We start from the raw sequence: 20,722 nt of genomic DNA, 5'->3' as shown, positions 1-20,722 counted from the left end.
CTCCCAAGCATCGCCAGCAGTTTAACACACTGCAGGTGTGTTTAAGTGATATTGACCTTGGTGATGAGGGTCATTTGATCTGAAGAACATCGTATTTGAATTATCATAATGAGATAAAGCATAACTTCCTTTTTATTCAAAAGGCAGTACCAGAGAACTAAACATCCCAAGTTTATGTGAAAGCAAGTTAGACTGGCCTACAAGCAGGGTGACCTTAAAAGCATCTGAGCAGGGGTGAGAAAATCCCATTCTCTAACCTGTTTCACACTCTCACTACCAGTGATACAAAAGGAAAAGCTAGGCTAGGCCTTCTGCACCTACAGTTCAGGTCTCTGAATACTTAGGTTGTTTTCAGAAAAATTTAAACCAACTTCTGAGTGCCAAAATGTTCCCCCAACAAAACTCTTTCCAGTCCTTCAGAAATAATCCACCAGGGTCTTTTCTCCTTCCAGGCCTGTTGGCAATTGAATAGCAGACAACAAACAAAAATTGGCATCAAACTGAAGTCCTCTGCTCTTCAGTTCTGCCACTCAATAACCAATGAATTTTGCAAGTTCCTATACTTTCAGAGCCCTAGTTTCCTTAGCTGTAAAGTGGAGGTAAGGGAAGACTTGTTAATATCTGTCCAGTGATAAAGCACCTGGGTGACCTTGTTCTGATGGTCTTCAGTAGAAACCACTCACTTCACACTGTCTTCTAGTACAGGATCCATCCTACAAATCCTGACTCAATCACATGTACCCATAAATGAACTCCCTGTATATCATACAGAATCATACAGAATATAAACATCACAGCAGTACCTATTCCCTGTATTATCTACCAACAGTCAAATGTTTCTGATACTAATTCTTTTGCTATTTCTTGCAGGAGTCTGAATTCCTAAAATCCAGCTAATAGCAGAGGGTTTTATAGGAATGTAAGGATTGAGAGCAGGAGGAGAAGGGGACGACAGAGGATGAGATGGTTGGATGGCATCACCGACTCAATGGACATGGGTTTAGGTGAACTCCAGGAGTTGGTGACAGACGGGGAGGCCTGGTGTGCTGTGGTTCATGGGGTCGCAAAGATTCGGACATGACTGAGCAACTGAACTGAACTGAACTGAAGGAAGAAGGAGAGATATATGTGGGTGACAAGACTAAATGGTTCTGGTCACTTTATTATACTAATTAAAAACAAAAGCATGGAGGAGAATAGAATCTTTTACTGAGGCAAACTACAAAATTAATTGTTAAGGATTTGACCAGTTATTACTCTAGGAACAAGAGCGTATCATAAATAGTGAGGACAATGATAAACTCCAGGGCCTTTTCATTTTTACAATAAAGTACATTATGATTGTTTACAATTTACAAAGCCCGTGAAACCTACAAACACATCAATTTATAGAGAGGTGTCTTTCTAGTCTCTGTTCTTAAACATAAGTACTTTTTCACCTTGAATATACACCAGCATCAAAATGCACACTAACATATTTTACTTACACAGTTGATCCTTGAACAGCATGACATGTAGCTCAAACTACACAGGTCCACTTATGTGCAGATTTCCTTCACTAAATACTTACCATGATATTACACCACCCATGGACATACCACAGATGTATGACCATAGGTACAGAAGCAGAACTGTAAAGTTACATGCAAATTTTCAACTGTGCATAAAGGTCAGCACTACAATCCCTGCTTTGTTCAAAGTTCAACTGTATACATTTAACTTAGGAACTTAAGAAACATAAATTTGTCAGCTTTTTTTCCCAGAAGTTTGGTAAATAAAAAACTATCATAGTAGTTTTGGGTTAATTAAAATTTGGGGAATGCCAGACAAATTTATATTATCCTTTACTTTATAAGAAATGATAAAAAGAAAGATCCCATCTGTGTTATCTAATGGCAATTTAGACAAACAGTCCTGTTCTCCTTAAAGTTTTTCTCCTTCCACTGGGTTCATGCAAAGGACTTTGAGACCCTAGGAAATGGAAGAGCTACAAGATGGTAGGAGTCTGGCTCCCCAAATGACCACAAAGAGGAAAATCACTTGCCCATGGACCAGGAAAACTCAGTGTCATCCATATGAAATGCTATGGCATATTTTTTTGTAGCAGCTGTTACTCCAACCAACACAAAAATTAAATGCCTCTTGTAAATAAATACATAAACATAATCACAAATCTTTTCCTAACAGAGCTACAATTTAAAACAAGATATGAGAGAATAGTGCTCAAGGGCGGATGTTAAGACGTTCCTGAACAAACAGCACCATATACGATTATCACTATCTGATAACTCCAAACAAAGGCATTGTTATAGAAAAATGGTTCTCTGTTTTTCCCCCACACATCTAAGAACTAGAAAATACCCCCAGATATAATTGTGGGTCTCAAAAAACGTGACCAACAGGTAACAATGACTCCTCTTAAGAAGAGAAACACAGCCTGCTCCCGACAACAGTCAAATTGAGACTCCTATCCTAGGCCCAACTGTATTTTTCCTCATCTTTTCTAATATCCCAAAACTTGTCCAGGAAATTACATTAGAGCAATTTTGTTTCAACATACTATAGGCAGCTTTATTTTTACCTATATCTACCTGCTTAAATTTATCAGAAAGGGGTAATTTTTTGGATATACATACATTCAACAATCACAACTTTCCTCCCTTTACCTGCCTGCTTTGCATTTCTTCTCTTTTCATTTCAAACTATTTATCTTAAGTCAAGACTATTTCCCCACCTTGGCCATACCCAGTGGCATGTGTGATCTTAGTTCCCTAACCCCCTTCATCAGAAGCATGGAGTCTTAACCAATGGACCACCAGTAAAGTCCCACTGTAAGAACCCTTTAACTCTCTTCCTCTCAATAGAAAATAACTTCAGCATCTGGTCTTACTAATTTACTGGACTTTCCTCCAGCCTCTGAACTTCAAGGAATCATAAAAATATTTACTGAATTCTTGAAGCGACACTCTAAGTAAAGGACACTGATTAGACCAAGTCTTTCTTCCCTAAACTTGTATTTTAGACACATTTGACCAGTTTTCAAACAGATAAAAAATGGTTTCCTCACATTAAGCCATAAAATCTTTAGGTCAAATGGAATTCTCATTCATTTGAAAAAGGATTAGACCAATGTAAGAATTCAGGATGAGATGCAAATACAGGCTTGCTTGCTAATTATTCCCTGTACTATTTGTTTTTTTTTTTTTTTTTTTTCCTTCATGTAAAGATTTAAGACACAGCTTCATACATTTAGGGACATATTATCCATTTACAGGAAATTCCTGGATGTTCTATAATTAAAAGCTAGCAGGACATCATAAAGGACTTAACAGCTCATATATGAAATAATCTATTCACATTATTTCCTGGGAAGGAAAAGGGTGGCACCGATATGAGAGGCAAACACTGCTAACTGTTCTTAGGCGTCCTTTCATTTCCATGGTACAGTGACAGTAGCTCTCCCATCAGTTTCCCTCTGCCAAATGTCAGTGCAGCTCAGTAATCATATTGAGTATCTACTACGTGAAAGGCCATGGAAATTCAAGCATGAGTAAGTCATGTTTGCAGCCTCCAAGGCGCTTGTGGTCCAGGGTAACAGGTGCAATAAAAGGAATGAGATGTGGGATGATGAAAAAGTTCCGGAAATGGATAGTGGTGGTGTCTTCATGACAGCTTGAATATAATTCTTGCCACTGAGCTGTGCACTTAAAAATAGTTAAGATGCTGAATTTCATGTCGTATATGAGCCACCAGTTCAGTTCAGTTCAGTCACTCAGTCGTGTCCGACCCTTTGCGACCCCATGAATCGCAGCACACCAGGCCTCCCTGTCCATCACAAACTCCCGGAGTTTACTCAAACTCATGCCCATCAAGTCAGTGATGCCACCCATCCATCTCATCCTCTGTCGTCCCCTTCTCCTCCTGCCCCCAATCCCTCCCAGTATCAGGGTCTTTTCCAATGAGTCAACTCTTCGCATGAGGTAGCCAAAGTATTGGAGTTTCAGCTTCAACATCAGTCCTTCCAATGAACTCCCAGGACTTATCTCCTTCATGATGGACTGGCTGGATCTCCTTGCAGTCCAAGGGACTCTCAAGAGTCTTCTCCAACACCACAGTTCAAAAGCATCAATTTTTCAGCACTCAGCTTTCTTCACAGTCCAACTCTCACATCCATACATGACCACTGGAAAAACCATAGCCTTGACCAGACGGACCTTTGTTGGCAAAGTAACGTCTCTGCTTTTTAATATGCTATCTAGGTTGGTCATAACTTTCCTTCCAAGGAGTAAGCATCTTTTAATTCCATGGCTGCAGTCACCATCTGCAGTGATTTGGGAGCCCAAAAAAATAAAGTCTGACACTATTTCCACTGTCTCCCCATCTATTTCCCATGAGGTGATGGGACCAGATGCCATGATCTTAGTTTTCTGAATGTTGAGCTTTAAGCCAACTTTTTCAGTCTCCTCTTTCACTTTCATCAAGAGGCTTTTTAATTCCTCTTCACTTTCTGCCATAAGGGTGGTGTCATCTGCATATCTGAGGTTATTGATATTTCTCTGGGCAATCTTGATTCCAGCTTGTGCTTCTTCCAGCCCAGCGTTTCTCATGATGTACTCTGCATATAAGTTAAATAAGCAAGGTGACAATATACAGCCTTGATGTACGCCTTTTCCTATTTGGAACCAGTCTGTTGTTCCATGTTCAGTTCTAACTGTTGCTTCCTGACCTGCATACAGGTTTCTCAAGAGGCAGGTCAGGTGGTCTGGTATTCCCATCTCCTTCAGAATTTTCCACAGTTTATTGTGGTCCCACAGTCGAAGGCTTTGGTGTAGTCAATAAAGCAGAAATAGATGTTTTTCTGGAACTCTCTTGCTTTTTTGATGATCCAGCAGATATTGGCAATTTGATCTCTGGTTCCTCTGCCTTTTCTTAAACCAGCTTGAACATCTGGAAGTTCTCGGTTCACTATTGCTGAAGCCTGGCTTGGTGAATTTTGAGCATTCCTTTACTAGCGTGTGAGATGAGTGCAATTGTGCGGTAGTTTGAGCATTCTTTGGGCTTGCCTTTCTTAGGGATTGGAATGAAAACTGACCCTTTTCTAGTCCATTAATCTACTACTGTGGGCAGGAATCCCTTAGAAGAAATGGAGTAGCCATTGTAGTCAACAAAAGAGTCTGAAATGCAGTACTTGGATGCAATCTCAAAAACAATAGAAAGATCTCTGTTCGTTTCCAAGGCAAACCATTCAATATCACAGTAATCCAAGCCTATGCCCCAACCAGTAATGCTGAAGAAGCCAAAGTTGAACGGTTCTATGGAGACCTACAAGACCTTTTAGAACTAACACCCAAAAAATATGTCCTTTTCATTATAGGGGACTAGAATGCAAAAGTAGGAAGTCAAGAAACACCTGGAGTAACAGGCAAATTTGGCCTTGGACTACGGAATGAAGCAGGGCAAAGGCTAATAGAGTTTTGCCAAGAGAACGCACTGGTCATAGCAAACACCCTCTTCCAACAACACAAGAGAAGACTCTACATATGGACATCACCAGATGGTCAACACCGAAATCAGATTGATTATATTCTTTGCAGCCAAAGATAGAGAAGCTCTATACAGTCAGCAAAAACAAGGCCGGGAGCTTACTATGGCTCAGATCATGAACTCCTTATTGCCAAATTCAGACTTAAACTGAAGAGAGTAAGGATAACCACTAGACCATTAAGGTATGACCTAAATCAAATCCCTTATGACTATACAGTGGAAGTGAGAAATAGATTTAAGGGACTAGATATGACAGACAGACAGCCTGATGAGCCATCAGGGAAGCCCATATTTCACCACAAAAAAAGAAGGAATAGACACTCCCTCTTTCCCTTTTCTTCAGAGGAAGAATCGATCAGGAGAAACCAACTGGTAACACCACCTTCTTTGACCAAAAGAGGGGCAGGGAAACCAGTGTGTGGGCCCTTCCCTCTGGGTTGTTCTCAGGCCCCAGCAAATGCACTGCAGCACCATCTTGGGTCACATATTTTTCCTGGATGGCAAAGCAGAGGTCAGGACAGCTGGGAAATCTCTTTCCAGGAGGTATACACAACTATGTTGTCCCTGAGGAAAATGAATTCATGGTTTTGAAAGGTGAGCTCCCCTTCAGAGGGTGACCCAGTAAAGGCAGCCGCTGGGCTCCTGCCCTCACAGCGGGCGGGGCCCAGTCCCAGGGGGCCCCGTGCTTGGGAGAGGGCCCCTGTGTTTGGCTTAGTGCTTTGTCATCACCATTTTTAAATTCTTAAAAATTTTTTTCAACCAAAGTTCCCATATTAGCCTTTTACACTAGTCCTACAGAGATGGGAGGACACAGCCCCTTTTCCTTTCCTCAAGAGCCTGTGTGAAGTGCAGAGAAGAGCAAAGCTCAAGAGAAAACAGTGAGACATTTTTCACGTTGTAAGAAGCCAAGAGGAACAAAGAGAAATCCACCTGGGAGAGGAGTAAAGCTGTCCTCAGAGACCAGAAAATGGGGTTGCTTAAGAACATGCATGCATGTTTGTGTTCATCTTTCTGTGTGCACACACATGTGCAGTGGACTATGGAGCCAGTTAGAGGTGCACACAGGTACACAGGTCATAAGTTTGAAATTCCTTCCTTTGGGGAGTACATGGCAACTTCTGAGTTCAGTAGAAATTATACCTCTATAAAGTCTTAGAATATTCAACCCTTCAAAAAAGAGCTCGTATACTGACATTAGAGTGGGCCACATGGGGCTGGTGGAGACTGATGGGACAAGGGCTGAGATAGGCAAGGTGGCTGTGTTCCTTCCCTTCTGAGCACAAATGCACAATGGCATTGGTGCCGACTTCTTGGTCACCTCACACCCCAGGCTTGCAAGAGGCTTTCTGAAATGACAGTGTCTCCCACCATGCAGAAAGCACCCAAGAAATTCCAAACTTCATGACACACATTTGTAGTGAAAAATGCCCTTTCAGAAGAATGAAGGACCTTTAATGTTGTGTTGAAAAATAAATTATGTCATTATTACATAATCATTATCTCTTTCTGTACTGTTTGACATTTTTATCATGGATATATATAGCTTATTGAGGAATGTCAACTCATGAGGATGTAAACCTGATTTTCTTTTTGCCAGTAACTATTCCTGAATGTCTTAAATAAGTAATGCCTTCATTTTTAATATCATTTTGACCCAATTCTGTAAGGTTTCCAACATTCTGACTTACAAAAACGGTGTCCTTTCATTTCCCAAGACTCAGTTTGACTTATTTAAAATTTCAGTGTTACATTGATTCTAATTTTGTCTCTCTTTCCCACCCCAACACCAAGCACAGGTCACAGCTCTGGCTTGACTGACCTGAAGTGGACAGGAGAGCTGGATGGCCTGACTTTCCATCTCTCCTCTCCCCTTCTTCCACCCACTGCTGCTTCTTTCCCTGTGAGAGTAGGGCTGAGATAGGAGGAAGAGAACACGAATACCTCCCTGACTGGGCCAGGTCGCGGTGCTGCCTGATGGTGGTGGTAGCTACTGTTCTGCTCATTGTATATGCTCTCCAGGAGTATGGTGTGGACAGACGGTGGCTCCAACACGTTCCCCCGGTAAAAGCTCACCCCCCACCTCATTGTCCCTAATTCTCTGCCAAAGCAGACATCCAGAAAAGGAATAAGAAGGGCAGTCACTCTTTTCATAGGTTTCGTGCATGCATGCATGCTAAATCGCTTCCGTCTTGTCCAACTCTTTGTGGCCCCATGAACTGTTGTCCACCAGGCTCCTCTTCCACGGGATTCTCCAGGCAAGAATACTGGAGTGGGTTGCCATGCCCTCCTTATTGGCTTTCTTTAAAAGAAAAAGGCAAACAGGAATTCTTTTGGTACTTCCATTTGACCTTTGGAAAAGAAGCATGTCCTCCACAGAAATGTGAGTTGGGAGGTAACCTGTCTTCTCCTTCTTTTGGCTGTGTGAAGGGAGGGTGGGTGCTGCTGAGCTGGTTTCTGAATTTGTTTCTATCTTAACACTGAGGGGAGGTGGCTGAGCCACCTATCAGCTTTGTTCTGAATCAAGAAAGTGAGATTTAGCCATCATTCTGGGAAGACCTGGAGTTTGTTTGTTGCAACTGTATTAGCTTTATTAAAAATGAAATAAAAACACAGTAATATATGATCTGTGCAGTGACATTGCAGGAATACACAAAGAACAATTTCATAACACAGTGGAGGGGCTTTGCTGAGACTCTGAGAGGAAGGATCAAGGACAATTTTCTAGTGGAGAGAATGTCCAATTTATCCTGCTGGAAATGTAGAGGAAAAGCAAGGCTTCTCAACCCTGGCACTACTGACATTGAGGCCAGATAATTCTTCATTGTGGGAGGCTTGTATACATCCCTCATCACTTCCCACTAGATGACAGAAGAATCCCTCCCCAAGTGATGACAACCAAAAATGTCTCCAGATGTTGCCAACTATCTCCCAGCAGAGCAAAACTGCCTCTGACTGAAAACCACTGGGGTAGATTACTACAGGCAGATGGGAAATCATGATCAAAGGCCTGAAGTGTGACACAGCATGACATTTCTGAATCCTACACATAGTTCCAGATTACTAAAGTATTAAAAGCAATGCTGGGAGTGCCTGGAGGTGGGAATGGAGGGGAGGAGCACGGGAGACTGATTATAGAGGGTCTGAGAGCACATGCAAAGGTAAAGGAATGTCATCCTTTTGGGTAAGTTTCAGAAAAGAAAATGACATATAGGCTTTGAGTTTCAGTTCGATGGTAAGAGGACATGGAGAGAATAAGACTTCAGGCAGCTGGATCACTCAGGAGCTGTGTAAAAAGTCAAGACACACAACGAGGCAAAGCACCTGAAAAGGAGGAGTAGGGGGTTGATATGTGTGCAGGAGATGGGTGGATGGCCCTGAAGCTGATGACAAGAGCATAAAGAAGGATAAGTGATTACACTCTATGTCTGAGAAGGAGAAAAAAGTGTGCATGTACTGACTTGTAGGTGCCTTCTTTTTCCTCTTGTTGGTAAATTTAAGATCTTAGCCTACAGAAATGTATTTCATCTTGACTGTTTTCTGGATTTTTCAAGGATGAAGTATTTTGATTTCAACCAACAAAGATGTTATATTTTGATCCCTACCACTTTACATAATTTGTTCCAACACTTGAAGCATCACAAACAACACAGTTGTGTTTTGTCAATAGTTTAGAATCCCATATTTCAAATGCCATTGTGACATTACTCCAACATTGGCCAAACTATCAGCGAAAAGTTATAATTTTTAAATTTTTGTTTATTTTTTTATTTTTAGCTGTGCTGGGTCTTCTTTGCTGCACAAGCTTTCCTCTAGTTACAGCAAGTGGGGGCTACTTATTACTGGCAGTGCACAGGCCTCTCACAGTAGTAGCTTCTCTTGTTGCAGAGCACAGACTCTAGGGAACGTGGGCTTCAAGAGTTGTAGCCCGTGAGCTCTAGAGCACAGGCTCAATTGTTTTGGCACACAGGCCTAGTTGCTCCATGGCATTTGGGATCTTCCTCTATCAGGGACCAAACCAATGTCTCCTGAATTGACAGGCAGATTCTTTATCACTGAGCCACCAGGGAAGACCAAGTTATCATAGTTTTGATTTTTTTTTTTTTTTTTTTTTTTTTTTTTTTTTTTGACGGGGAAAATATCTTTATTGTGTTTGGGGCAGCGGGCAGAGGTCCAGTCTCAGAACTTCTGGAACTGCTTCTTGGTGCCGGCAGCCTTGGTGACCTTGAGGACGTTGAAGCGCACAGTCTTGCTCAGGGGCCGGCACTCGCCCACCGTGACGATGTCACCGATCTGGACGTCCCTGAAGCAGGGAGAGAGGTGCACGGACATGTTCTTGTGGCGCTTCTCGAAGCGGTTGTACTTTCGGATGTAGTGAAGGTAGTCTCGGCGGATGACGATGGTCCTCTGCATCTTCATTTTGGTCACCACGCCAGGCAGGATCCGCCCTCGAATGGAGACGTTACCAGTAAAAGGGCATTTCTTGTCAATGTAGGTGCCCTCGATGGCCTCCTTTGGAGTCTTAAAGCCCAGACCAATGTTCTTGTAGTATCGAGGGAGCTTTTCTTTGCCAGTTTCTCCAAGCAGGACCCTCTTCTTATTTTGAAAGATGGTCGGTTGCTTTTGGTACGCACGTTCTGTCTGAATGTCCGCCATCTTCCCGGCTGCCTGAAAAAAGGAAGTATAGTTTTGATTTTACATCTGGCAAACTTTAGAGAGGTCAAGGTACTGTAAGGAGAAGAGAGAGCCTAACCAAGAATTTGATACAAATGACTTTGTCCCAGGTTGGCACTTTGTTTTAAAAGAGAACATGGATACCACTTAGCTTTAATGCAGTATGAATTAACTCCAATGGTAACATTTCTGAAAAACGATGCAGCAACAGTATATATACAAACACAAAGCAGTGTTTGTCATAGAATTGATAAGCAAACATTATTAGCATTTTTAATGTACTATACAGAGTGACTCTTTCAAAAGGAGATTCAGCTCCTAAATAAACTTTTCATGGTAAGCAACCCAGAAACTAAATTTTATTAACCTCTTTTGCTGTTCTTATCAGTGGTCCAGATCATTTAAACTGATAAGCAGCAGCTGAACTATACAAAAAGTTCTTGATAAACAGCAGCTAAGGGAGGGCAGGAAAAGGGCAAAATTCAACTATGGTGACATAAATCTTGATGCAAATCCAAAGACTGGTATATGTGGTAGCAAAAGTGCCCCCAAATGACACAGAAACGCATTTGTCCAATCTCTTAAGTATATTTTTTGAACATTAATGTTACAAGAATGTGAAAAGGATTCCATTTCCTGCTTGATACATTCTTTCCCAGTTTCTTGCAGGTTCAAATGAAGATTTAGAGACTCTTCATATAACACATAATAATGGGAAGGGAAGAAGGAAACTAAGGAAGCAAGGTAAGGAGGGGGAAAGGAGGTTGAGAGCAATTTGCATTTCTCTTATGTTCTATGCATATGTAACAACTATAATCAATATCACTACTGATCTGGTTTCAAACAAGCCTTTGACTGTGTGTATCACACTATGGAAAATACTGAAAGAGATGGGAATACCAGACCACCCGACCTGTCTCTTAAGAAATGTGTATGCAGGTCAGGAAGCAACAGTTAGAACTGGACATGGAGCAACAGACTGGTTCCAAATAGGAAAAGGAGTACGTCAAGGCTGTATATTGTCACCCCGCTTATTTAACTTCTATGCAGAGAACATCATGAGAAACACTGGGCTAGATGAAGCACAAGCTGGAATCAAGATTGCCAGGAGAAATATTAATAACTGCAGATATGCAGATGACACCACCCTTATGGCAGAAAGTAAAGAACTAAAGACCTCTTGATGAAAGTGAAAGAGGAGAGTGAAAAAGTTGGCTTAAAGCTCAACATTCACAAAACAAAGATCATGGAATCCAGTCCCATCACTTCATGGCAAATAGATGGGGAAACAGTGGAAACAGTGGCTGACTTTATTTCGGGGGGGGGGCTCCAAAATCACTGCAGATGGTGACTGCAGCCAGTCACCATTCATGGACTGCAGCCATGAAATAAAAAAATGCTTACTCCTTGGAAGGAAAGTTATGACCAACCTAAACAGCACACTAAAAAGAAGAGATGTTACCTTGTCAACAAAGGTCTGTCTAGTCAAGGCTATGGTTTTTCCAGTAGTCATATATAGATGTGAGAGTCAGACTATAAAGAAAGCTGAGCACCAAAGAATTGATGCTTTTGAACTGTGGTGTTGGAGAAGACTCTTGAGAGTCCCTTGGACTGCAAGGAGATCCAACCAGTCCATCCTAAAGGAAATCAGTCCTGAATATTCATTGGAAGGAGTGATATTGAAGCTGAAACTCCAATACTTTGGCCACCTGATGCGAACAGCTGACTCATTTGAAAAGACCCTGATGCTGGGAAAGATTGAGGGCAGGAGAAGGGGAAGACAGAGGATGAGATGGTTGGATGGCATCACCGACTCAATGGACATGAGTTTGAGTAAACTCTGAGAGTTGGTGAAAGACAGGGAGGCCTGGTGTGCTGCAGTCCATGGGGTTGCAAAGAGTCGGATACGACTGAGCGACTGAACTGAACTGAAGGCTGGTGTCAGCACTAAGAAGCTGGTTTCAAGGTCAAAATATAAATGGGGTAGGATGAGAGTGTCCACATTTCTTAGGCATCCCTTGGTTAATGGCAACTGCATTTCATTCTTGGAAGTCAATACAAATTGTTTCACTCCTCTACAAAACATAGTCTTTATCAGTCAAACGGAATCAGCACCAATCTGTGAGAAGAGGCTATATTGATGTCTGATTTGACTGCTTTGGAAATACTGCTAGAGCAGAGTCACTAAAAGAATAGCCCATGAACAGCAGCATCAATATCATCCAAAAGTTTGTCAGAAATTCTGAGTAACAAGCTCTACCCTAGATTTACTGAATGAATCAGAATCTGCATTTTAATAAGATATTTAAGTGAAGTTAATGGTTGATGCACTGCCCTTAAAACCAAGCTGCTGATCTCTAAGCTGCCTGTGCCTTGTCCACTACTAGATAAGTACAGAAACTGGGTGTAAGCATTTAAAGCTTTCGTAGTCATTTGACACTAACATGTGTCCACATCCAAGAAGCAGCGGACTTGTGTCCTTCAAAATGAATGAGCCAGTGTGGAGTTTCAGCACTTGTGTGGTGGGTTGCAGGTGGTGCAAGCTGCTACCAGTCATGGACAGCAGATGCCAACATCATCATCATGAATTTTCAAAAATAAAAACTAGCTCTTCATCACAAAATCTGAAAAATGCTACTCCAGAGCAAAGGTCAACAAGCTTTTTCTATAGAGGGCCAGATAGTTAATACCTTAAGCCCTGTAGGTTACAAAGTCTTTGTAGCAACTACTTAACTGTCATTATAAAGCAAAAACAGCAACAGAGGATGAGAAAGGAAATGAGCATGGCTGTGTTCCAATAAAACTTTAGTGGAGGGCAGATTCGGCCAACAGGCTATCCTATGCCAACTCCTGTTCTAAAGGATGACTGTTGGCCAAGTATGATGCTACCAGATGATTATGCTGAATCCACTTGGTGTAATACAACCATCATTTTTAAGAACCAAGACTATGAAACAAATGGCCATAGCCCACTACTTTTAACAGTGGTTTACCCTACTTGCAGTGGCCACAGAAACAACCTGCTCTCTGCCTTTTGTTCTATAGTAGTGGGAAATCCATGAGGACAAAAACAAATACATCTGGATAACCCTCAGTTGCTACCACAGCAAAACAAAAGGATCAAAAAAGAACCATTCAGGGGGCAGTCCCAAGATGGTGGAGGAACAGGACGGGAGACCACTTTCTCCCCCACAAATTCATCAAAAAATCATTTGAATGCTGAGCAACTTCCACAAAACAACTTCCAAATGCTGGCAGAGGACATCAGGCACCCTGAAAGATAGCCTATTCTCTTCAAAAGGAGGTAGGACAAAATATAGAAGACAAAAAGACAGACAAAGGAGTTAGGGATGGGGACCTGTCCTGGGGAGGACGTCAAGAAGGAGAAGTTTCCAAAGAGTAGGAAACCCTCTCACAGGCGGGTCTGTGGGGAGTTTGGGAATCTCATAGGGGAACATAACAAGGAGGAAAAAAAAAGAACACCACCACCACCTAACTGCAACTGCCAGCGGAGACGTAGCCCAGATGCTTGCATCCACCACCAGCAAGGGGGGCTGGGCAGGGAGGCACAGGCGGCATCACTGGCCCTTAGGGTAAGGCCCGGGCCTGAATGCCCTGAGGACAATCTAGCGGGGCTAATGTGAGGTAGCAACCCAAACTGTGGGATCGTTAGAAAGGAAAAAAAAAAAGAAAGAAAGAGAACTTTCCCAAGAAAGGCTCTAACTAGCAGCCTGGCCCACTCACAGACCAAAGGATTGAGCGAACACCAAAGAAGAGCTAGCCGGCTGCGTACCACTCCCTCCCCCAGCTCCCAGAGGCAGAGAGGCAGGCATGCGACAGCCACATCAGGAAGGCAAGGGGCTGCTCCAATCCCGGCCCCAGAGACTGGCATCCTCCAGCAAACTGTCAGCAGGCTCCCAGTTGCTAACCACGTCTTCCTGGCATCCTGTATGGTTGATATCTGCCAGGAGGGTCGCAGTCTGAGATCAGCTCCCCAGAGGAGACACATGATACACCTGAGACGGTGCTCTTGTGGCGCACCCAGGACTGGGGAGGTGGTTAAGATGCACGGCCCACCTGGGGCAGTGTGCTCACCAAGCACCTGGCCGCCTGAGCTGCTCGGACCTGGGAAGGGCACAAAACTCATGCCCAACCGAGTCTGTGCCCTTGCGGAGTACCCAAGAACCTGAACCGGAGAGGCTTAGACCTGGGAAGTGCATGAAACCACAGGGCCCACTTTGAACAGTGCCATGCAGAGCACCCTGGAGCCTGAGCAGTGTAAACCCAGAAAGCACAAGCCATGAGTGGGGGCAAACCCAGGGTGGTTCATGCACTGCGAGCACTCCCCACACACGCCAGTGGTATTTGTTTGCAGTGTCCCTCCCTCACCACAACACAACTGAACAAGAGAGCCTAAATAGGTGACCACCTTCGCCCCTTTGTCAGGGCAGAAATTAGACACCAGAGAGACTTGCAAACAGAGGAAGCCAAAATAAACAAAGAAGAGGGAAGCACTCTGGAAGTGACAGGTGCAAGACATTAAAACCCTTTAATTAACATTGACTAGGCATTGGAGGGGCCTATATATATTGAGAACAAGTACAAGCTGGGACAAGGAACTGTCTGAAACTAAACTGACCCCAAGCTGCCCACAGCAGCTCCAGAGAAATTCCTAGATTTATTTTTACTTAAAAAGTGATATTTTTACTATTATCACTTTTTAATTTTTTTAAGTTATTACTCCTTTAATTTTCACTTTTATAACCTACTATTACCTTGCAAAAAAAGACCCTATTTTTAAAGCAAATTTCATATATGTATTTTTTATAATTTTTGTGATTGATTTTGTTTTGTATTTTTAATATGGTATTTTTGAGAGTTTAATCTCTACTCTAGATTTTTAATCTTTGCTTTTTGGTATTTGTTATCAATTTTGTACCTTTAAGAATCTAATCTTCAGTATCCATTTTCACTTAGGGATATCATTACAGTGGCTTGATTGCTCTCTCCCCTTTTGACTCTCCCTTTTCTCTACCGGGTCACCTCTATCTCCTCCCTCCCCCTTCTCTTCTCTACCCAACTCTGTGAATCTCTCTGGGTGTTCCAGGCTGTGGAGAACACTTAGGGAACTGATTACTGGCTAGATCTGTCTCTCCCCTTTTGACTCCCCCTCTTCTCCTCCTGGTCACCTCTATCTCCTTCCTCCCTCTTCTCTTCTCTATGTAATTCCGTGAACCTCTCTGGGAGTTCCAGGCTGTGGAGAGCACATAGGGAATTGATTACTGGCTAGATTTCTCTCTCCCCTTTTGACTCTCCCTCTTCTCCTCCTGGTCACCTCTATCTCCCTCCTCCTCTTCTCTTCTCCATGTAACTCTCTGAAACTCTTTGGGTGTCCCTCACTGTGGAGAACTGTTTCACCATTAACCTAGATGTTTTATCATTGGTGCTGTATGGATGGAGAAGTCTTGAGGCTACTGTAAGAATAAGACTGAAAACCAGAGGCAGGAGGCTAAAGCCCAAATGCTGAGAACACCAGAGAACTCCTGACTCCAGGGAACATTAATCGATAGGAGCTCATCAAATGCCTCCATACCTACACTGAAACCAAGCACCACCCACGGGCCAACAAGTTCCAGAGCAAGACATACCACGCCAATTCTCCAGCAACACAGGAACATAGCCCTGAGATTCAATATACAGGCTGCCCAAAGTCACACCAAACCCACTGACATCTCAAAACTCACTACTGGACACTTCATTGCACTCCAGAGAGAAGAAACCCAGCTCCACCCACCAGAACACCGAAACAAGCTTCCCTAACCAGGAAACCTTGACAAGCCACCCGTCCAACCCCACCCACAGCAAGGAAACTCCACAATAAAGAGGAACCACAAATTGCCAGAATACAGAAAGGCCACCCCAAACACAGCAATATATAAACAAGATGAAAAGGCAGAGAAATACTCAGCAGGTAAAGGAACATAATAAATGTCCACCAAACCAAACAAAAGAGGAGGAGATAGGGAGTCTCCCTGATAAAAAATTCCGAATAATGATAGTGAAAACGATCCATAATCCTGAAAACAAATTGAAGTTACAGATAAATAGCCTGGAGAAGAGGATTGAGAAGATGCAAGAAATGTTTAACAAGGACCTAGAAGAAATAAAGAAGAGTCAATCAATAATGAATAATGCAATAACTGAGATCAAAAGCACTCTGGAGGGAAACAACAATAGAATAACTGAGGCAGAAGATAGGATAAGTGAGGTGGAAGATAAAATGGTGGAAATAAATGAAGTAGAGAGGAAAAAAGAATTAAAAGAAATGAGGACAGCATCAGAGACCTCTGGAACAATGTTAAATGCCCCAACATTCAAATCATAGGAGTCCCAGAAGAAGAAGACAAAAAGAAAGGCCATGAGAAAATACTTGAGGAGATAGTAGTTGAAAACTTCCCAAAAATGGAGAAGGAAAAGGTCACCCAAGTCCAAGAAACCCAGAGAGTCACAAACAGGATAAACCCAAGGTGAAACACCCCAAGATACATATTAATCAAACTATCAAAGATCAAACACAAAGAAAAAATATTAAAAGCAGCAAGGAAAAAATCAACAAATAACACACAAGGGGATCCCCATAAGGATAACAGCTGATCTTTCAATAGAAACTTTTCAGGCAAGAAGGGAATGGCAGGACATACTTAAAGTGATGAAAGAGAAAAACCTACAACCCAGATTACTGTAGCCAGCAAGGATCTCATTCAAATATGAAGGAGAAATCAAAAGCTTTACAGACAAGCAAAAGCTGAGAGAATTCAGCACCACCAAACCAGCTCTTCAACAAATGCTAAAGGAGCTTCTCTAGACAGGAAACACAGAAAAGGTTTATAAACTCAAACCCAAAACAACAAAGTAAATGGCAATGGGATCATACTTATCAATAATTACCTTAAATGTAAATGGGTTGTATGCCCCAACCAAAAGACAAAGACTGGCTGAATGGATACAAAAAGAAGACCTCTATATATGCTGTCTACAAGAGACCCACCTCAAACCAAGGGACACATACAGACTGAAAGTGAAGGGCTGGAAAAAGGTATTTCATGCAAATAGAGACCAAAAGAAAGCAGGAATGGCAATACTCATATCAGATAAAATAGACTTTGAAATAAAGGCCGTGAAAAGATCAAAGAAGGACACTACATAATGATCAAAGGACCAATCCAAGAAGAGGATGTAACAATTATAAATATATATGCACCCAACATAGGAGCACCACAATATGTAAGGCAAATGCTAACAAGTATGAAAGGGGAAATTAACAGTAACACAATAATAGTGGGAGACTTTTAATACCCCATTCACACCTATGAATAGATCAACCAAACAGCAAGGAAACACAAACTAAATGATACAATGGACCAGCTAGACCTAATTGATATCTATAGGACATTTCACCCCAAAACAATGAATTTCACCTTTTTCTGAAGTGCACACGGAACACTCTCCAGGATAGATCACATCCTGGGCCATAAATCGAGCCTTAGTAAGTTCAAAAAAACTGAAATCATTTCAAGCATCTTTTCTGATCACAATGTGGTAAGATTAGATGTCAACTACAGGAAAAAAAAAACTATTAAAACTACAAACATATAGAGGCTAAATAACACATTTCTGAATAATCAAAAAGTCATGGAATAAATCAAAAAGGAAATCAAAATATGCATAGAAACAAATGAAAATGAAAACACAACAACCCAAAACCAATGGGATTCAGTAAAAGCAGTACTAAGGGGAAGGTTCATAGCATTACAAGCTTACCTAAAGAAACAAGAGAAAAATCAAATAAATAACCTAAGTTTACACCTAAAGCAACTAGAAAAAGAAGAAACGAAGAACCCCAGGGTTACTAGAAGGAAAGAAATCATAAAAATTAAGGCAGAAATAAATGAAAAAGAAAAGATGATAGCAAAAATCAACAAAACTAAAAGCTAGTTCTTTGAGAAGATAAATAAAATAGACAAACTATTAGCCAGACTCACCAAGAAAAAAAGGGAGAAGAATCAAATCAACAAAATTAGAGATGAAAATAGAGAAATCACAACAGACAAGACAGAAATACAAAGGATCATAACAGACTATTATCAGCAATTAAATGCCAATAAAATGGACAACTTGGAAGAAATGGAAAAATTCTTAGAAAAGTATAACTTTCCAAAACTGAACCAGGAAGAAATAGAAAATCTTAACAGACCCATCACAAGCATGGAAATAGAAACTGTAATAAAAAATCTCCCAACAAACAAAAGCCCAGGACCAGATGACTTCACAGGTGAATTCTACCAAAAATTTAGAGAAGAGCTAACAACTATCCTACTCAAACTCTTCCAGAAAAATGCCAAGGAAGGCAAACTCTCAAACTCATTCTATGGGGCCACCATCACCCTAATAACAAAATCAGACAAAGACACCACAGGGGGAAAAAAAAAATACAGGCCAATATCACTAATGAACATAGACACAAAAATCCTCAACAAAATTCTAGCAAACAGAATCCAGCAACATATTAAAAATATTATACATCATGACCAAGTGACCTTTATCCCAGGGATACAAGGATTATTCAATATTTGCAAAACAATCAATGTGATACACCACATTAATAAACTGAATGATAAAACCATATGATTATTTCAATAGATGCAGAGAAAGCCTTTGACAAAATTCAACATCCATTTATGATTTAAAAAAAAAAAAACCCTCCAGAAAGCAGGCATAGAAGGAACATACCTCAATATAATAAAACCCATATATGATAAACCCACAGCAAACATTTTCCTCAATGGCAAAAAATTGAAGGCATTTCCCTTAAAGTCAGGAACAAGACAAGGGCGTCCAATCTCACCACTACTATTCAACATAGTTTTGGAAGTTTTAGCCACAGCAATCATAGAAGAAAGAAAAATAAAAGGAATCCAGAATGGAAAAGAAGAAGTAAAACTCTCACTGCTTGCAGATGACATGATCCTCTACAGAGAAAACCCTAAAGACTCCACCAGAAAATTACTAGAGCTAGTCAAGGAATATAGTAAAATTGCAGGATATAAAATTAATACACAGAAATCCCTTGCATTCCTACATACTAACCATGAGAAAACAGAAAGAGAAATTAAGGAAACAATCCCATTAGCCATTGCAATGAAAAGAGTAAAATACTTAGGAATGAATCTACCTAAAGAAACAAAGGACCTATATATAGAAAACTACAAAACACTCATGACAGAAATCAAAAATGACAGAAATAGATGGAGAAATATACCATGTTCATGAATCAGAAGAATCAATATAGTGAAAATGAGTATAATAACCAGGGCAATCTATAGATTCAATGCAATCCCTATCAAGCTACCAATGGAATTTTTCACAGAACTAGAACAAATAATTTCACAATTTTTATGGAAACACAAAAAACCCTGAATAGCCAAAGCAATCTTGAGAAAGAAGAATGGAACTGGAGGAATCAACCTGCCTGACTTCAGACTATACGACAAAGCTAAAGTCATCAAGACAGTATGGTACTGGCACAAAGACAGAAATATAGATCAATGGAACAAAATAGAAGCCCAGAAACACCTATGGACACCTCATCTTTGACAAAGGAGGCAAAAATATACAATGAAGAAAAGACAATCTCTTTAACAACTGGTACTGGGAAAACTGATCAATCACCTGTAAAAAATGAAATTAGGACACTGTCTAACACCATACACACACAAAAAAAAAAAAACTCAAAATGGATTAAATATCTAAATGTAAGACCAGAAACTATAAAACTCCTAGAGGAAAACATAGGCAAAACACTGTCTGACATAAACCACAGCAAGATCCTCTATGACCCATCTCCCAGAGTAATGAAAATAAAAGCAAAAATAAACAAATGGGATATAGTTAAAAGATTTTTCACAACAAAGAAAACTATAAGCAAGGTGAAAAGACAGCCTTCTGAATGGGAGAAAATAGAAAACAAAGTATCTGACAAAGAATTAATCTAAAAAATATACAAGTAGCTCATGCAGCTCAATACCAGAAAAATAAGCAACCCAATCAAAAAATGGGCCAAAGAACTAAACAGACATTTCTCCAAAGAAGACATACAGATGGCTAACAAACACATGAAAAAATGCTCAACATCACTCATTATCAGAGAAATGCAAATCAAAACCACAATGAGGTACCATCTCACACAGGTCAGAATGGCTGCTATCAAAAAGTCTACAAACAAATGCTGGAGAGGGTGTGGAGAAAAGAGAACCCTCTTACACAGTTGGTGAGAATGCAAACTAATACAGCCACTATGGAAAACAGTGTGGAGATTCCTTAAAAAACTGAAAATAGAACTGCCATATTGCCCAGCAATCCCACTACTGGGCATACACACCAAGGAAACCAGAAATGAAAGAGACACAGGTACCACAATGTTTATTGCAGCACTGTTTACAATAGCTAG

The 20,722-nt window shown here is 41.1% G+C and overlaps 1 protein-coding gene across 1 annotated transcript; it reads right to left on the bottom strand.

The window, feature by feature from the left end:
• Positions 1 to 9,627: 9,627 nt before the first annotated feature.
• On the bottom strand, positions 9,628 to 10,223 carry LOC122699877 (40S ribosomal protein S11-like). Its single transcript, XM_043912308.1, has one exon. It carries the CDS (start codon positions 10,195 to 10,197, stop codon positions 9,721 to 9,723), a length of 477 nt encoding a protein of 158 aa, XP_043768243.1. The 5' UTR covers positions 10,198 to 10,223; the 3' UTR covers positions 9,628 to 9,720.
• Positions 10,224 to 20,722: the final 10,499 nt, after the last annotated feature.

Source organism: Cervus elaphus, chromosome 9 (assembly GCF_910594005.1).
Source record: "Cervus elaphus chromosome 9, mCerEla1.1, whole genome shotgun sequence".
Classification (NCBI taxonomy): Eukaryota; Metazoa; Chordata; class Mammalia; order Artiodactyla; family Cervidae; genus Cervus; species Cervus elaphus.
The sequence above is the reverse complement of the archived record's forward strand: the minus strand, read 5'-3'. Positions and strand labels throughout refer to the sequence as shown.

What these genes read in the sequence shown, in the direction of transcription:
- LOC122699877 (XM_043912308.1), bottom strand. Translation starts at nt 10,197, where the DNA reads ATGGCGGACATTCAGACAGAACGTGCGTACCAAAAGCAACCGACCATC.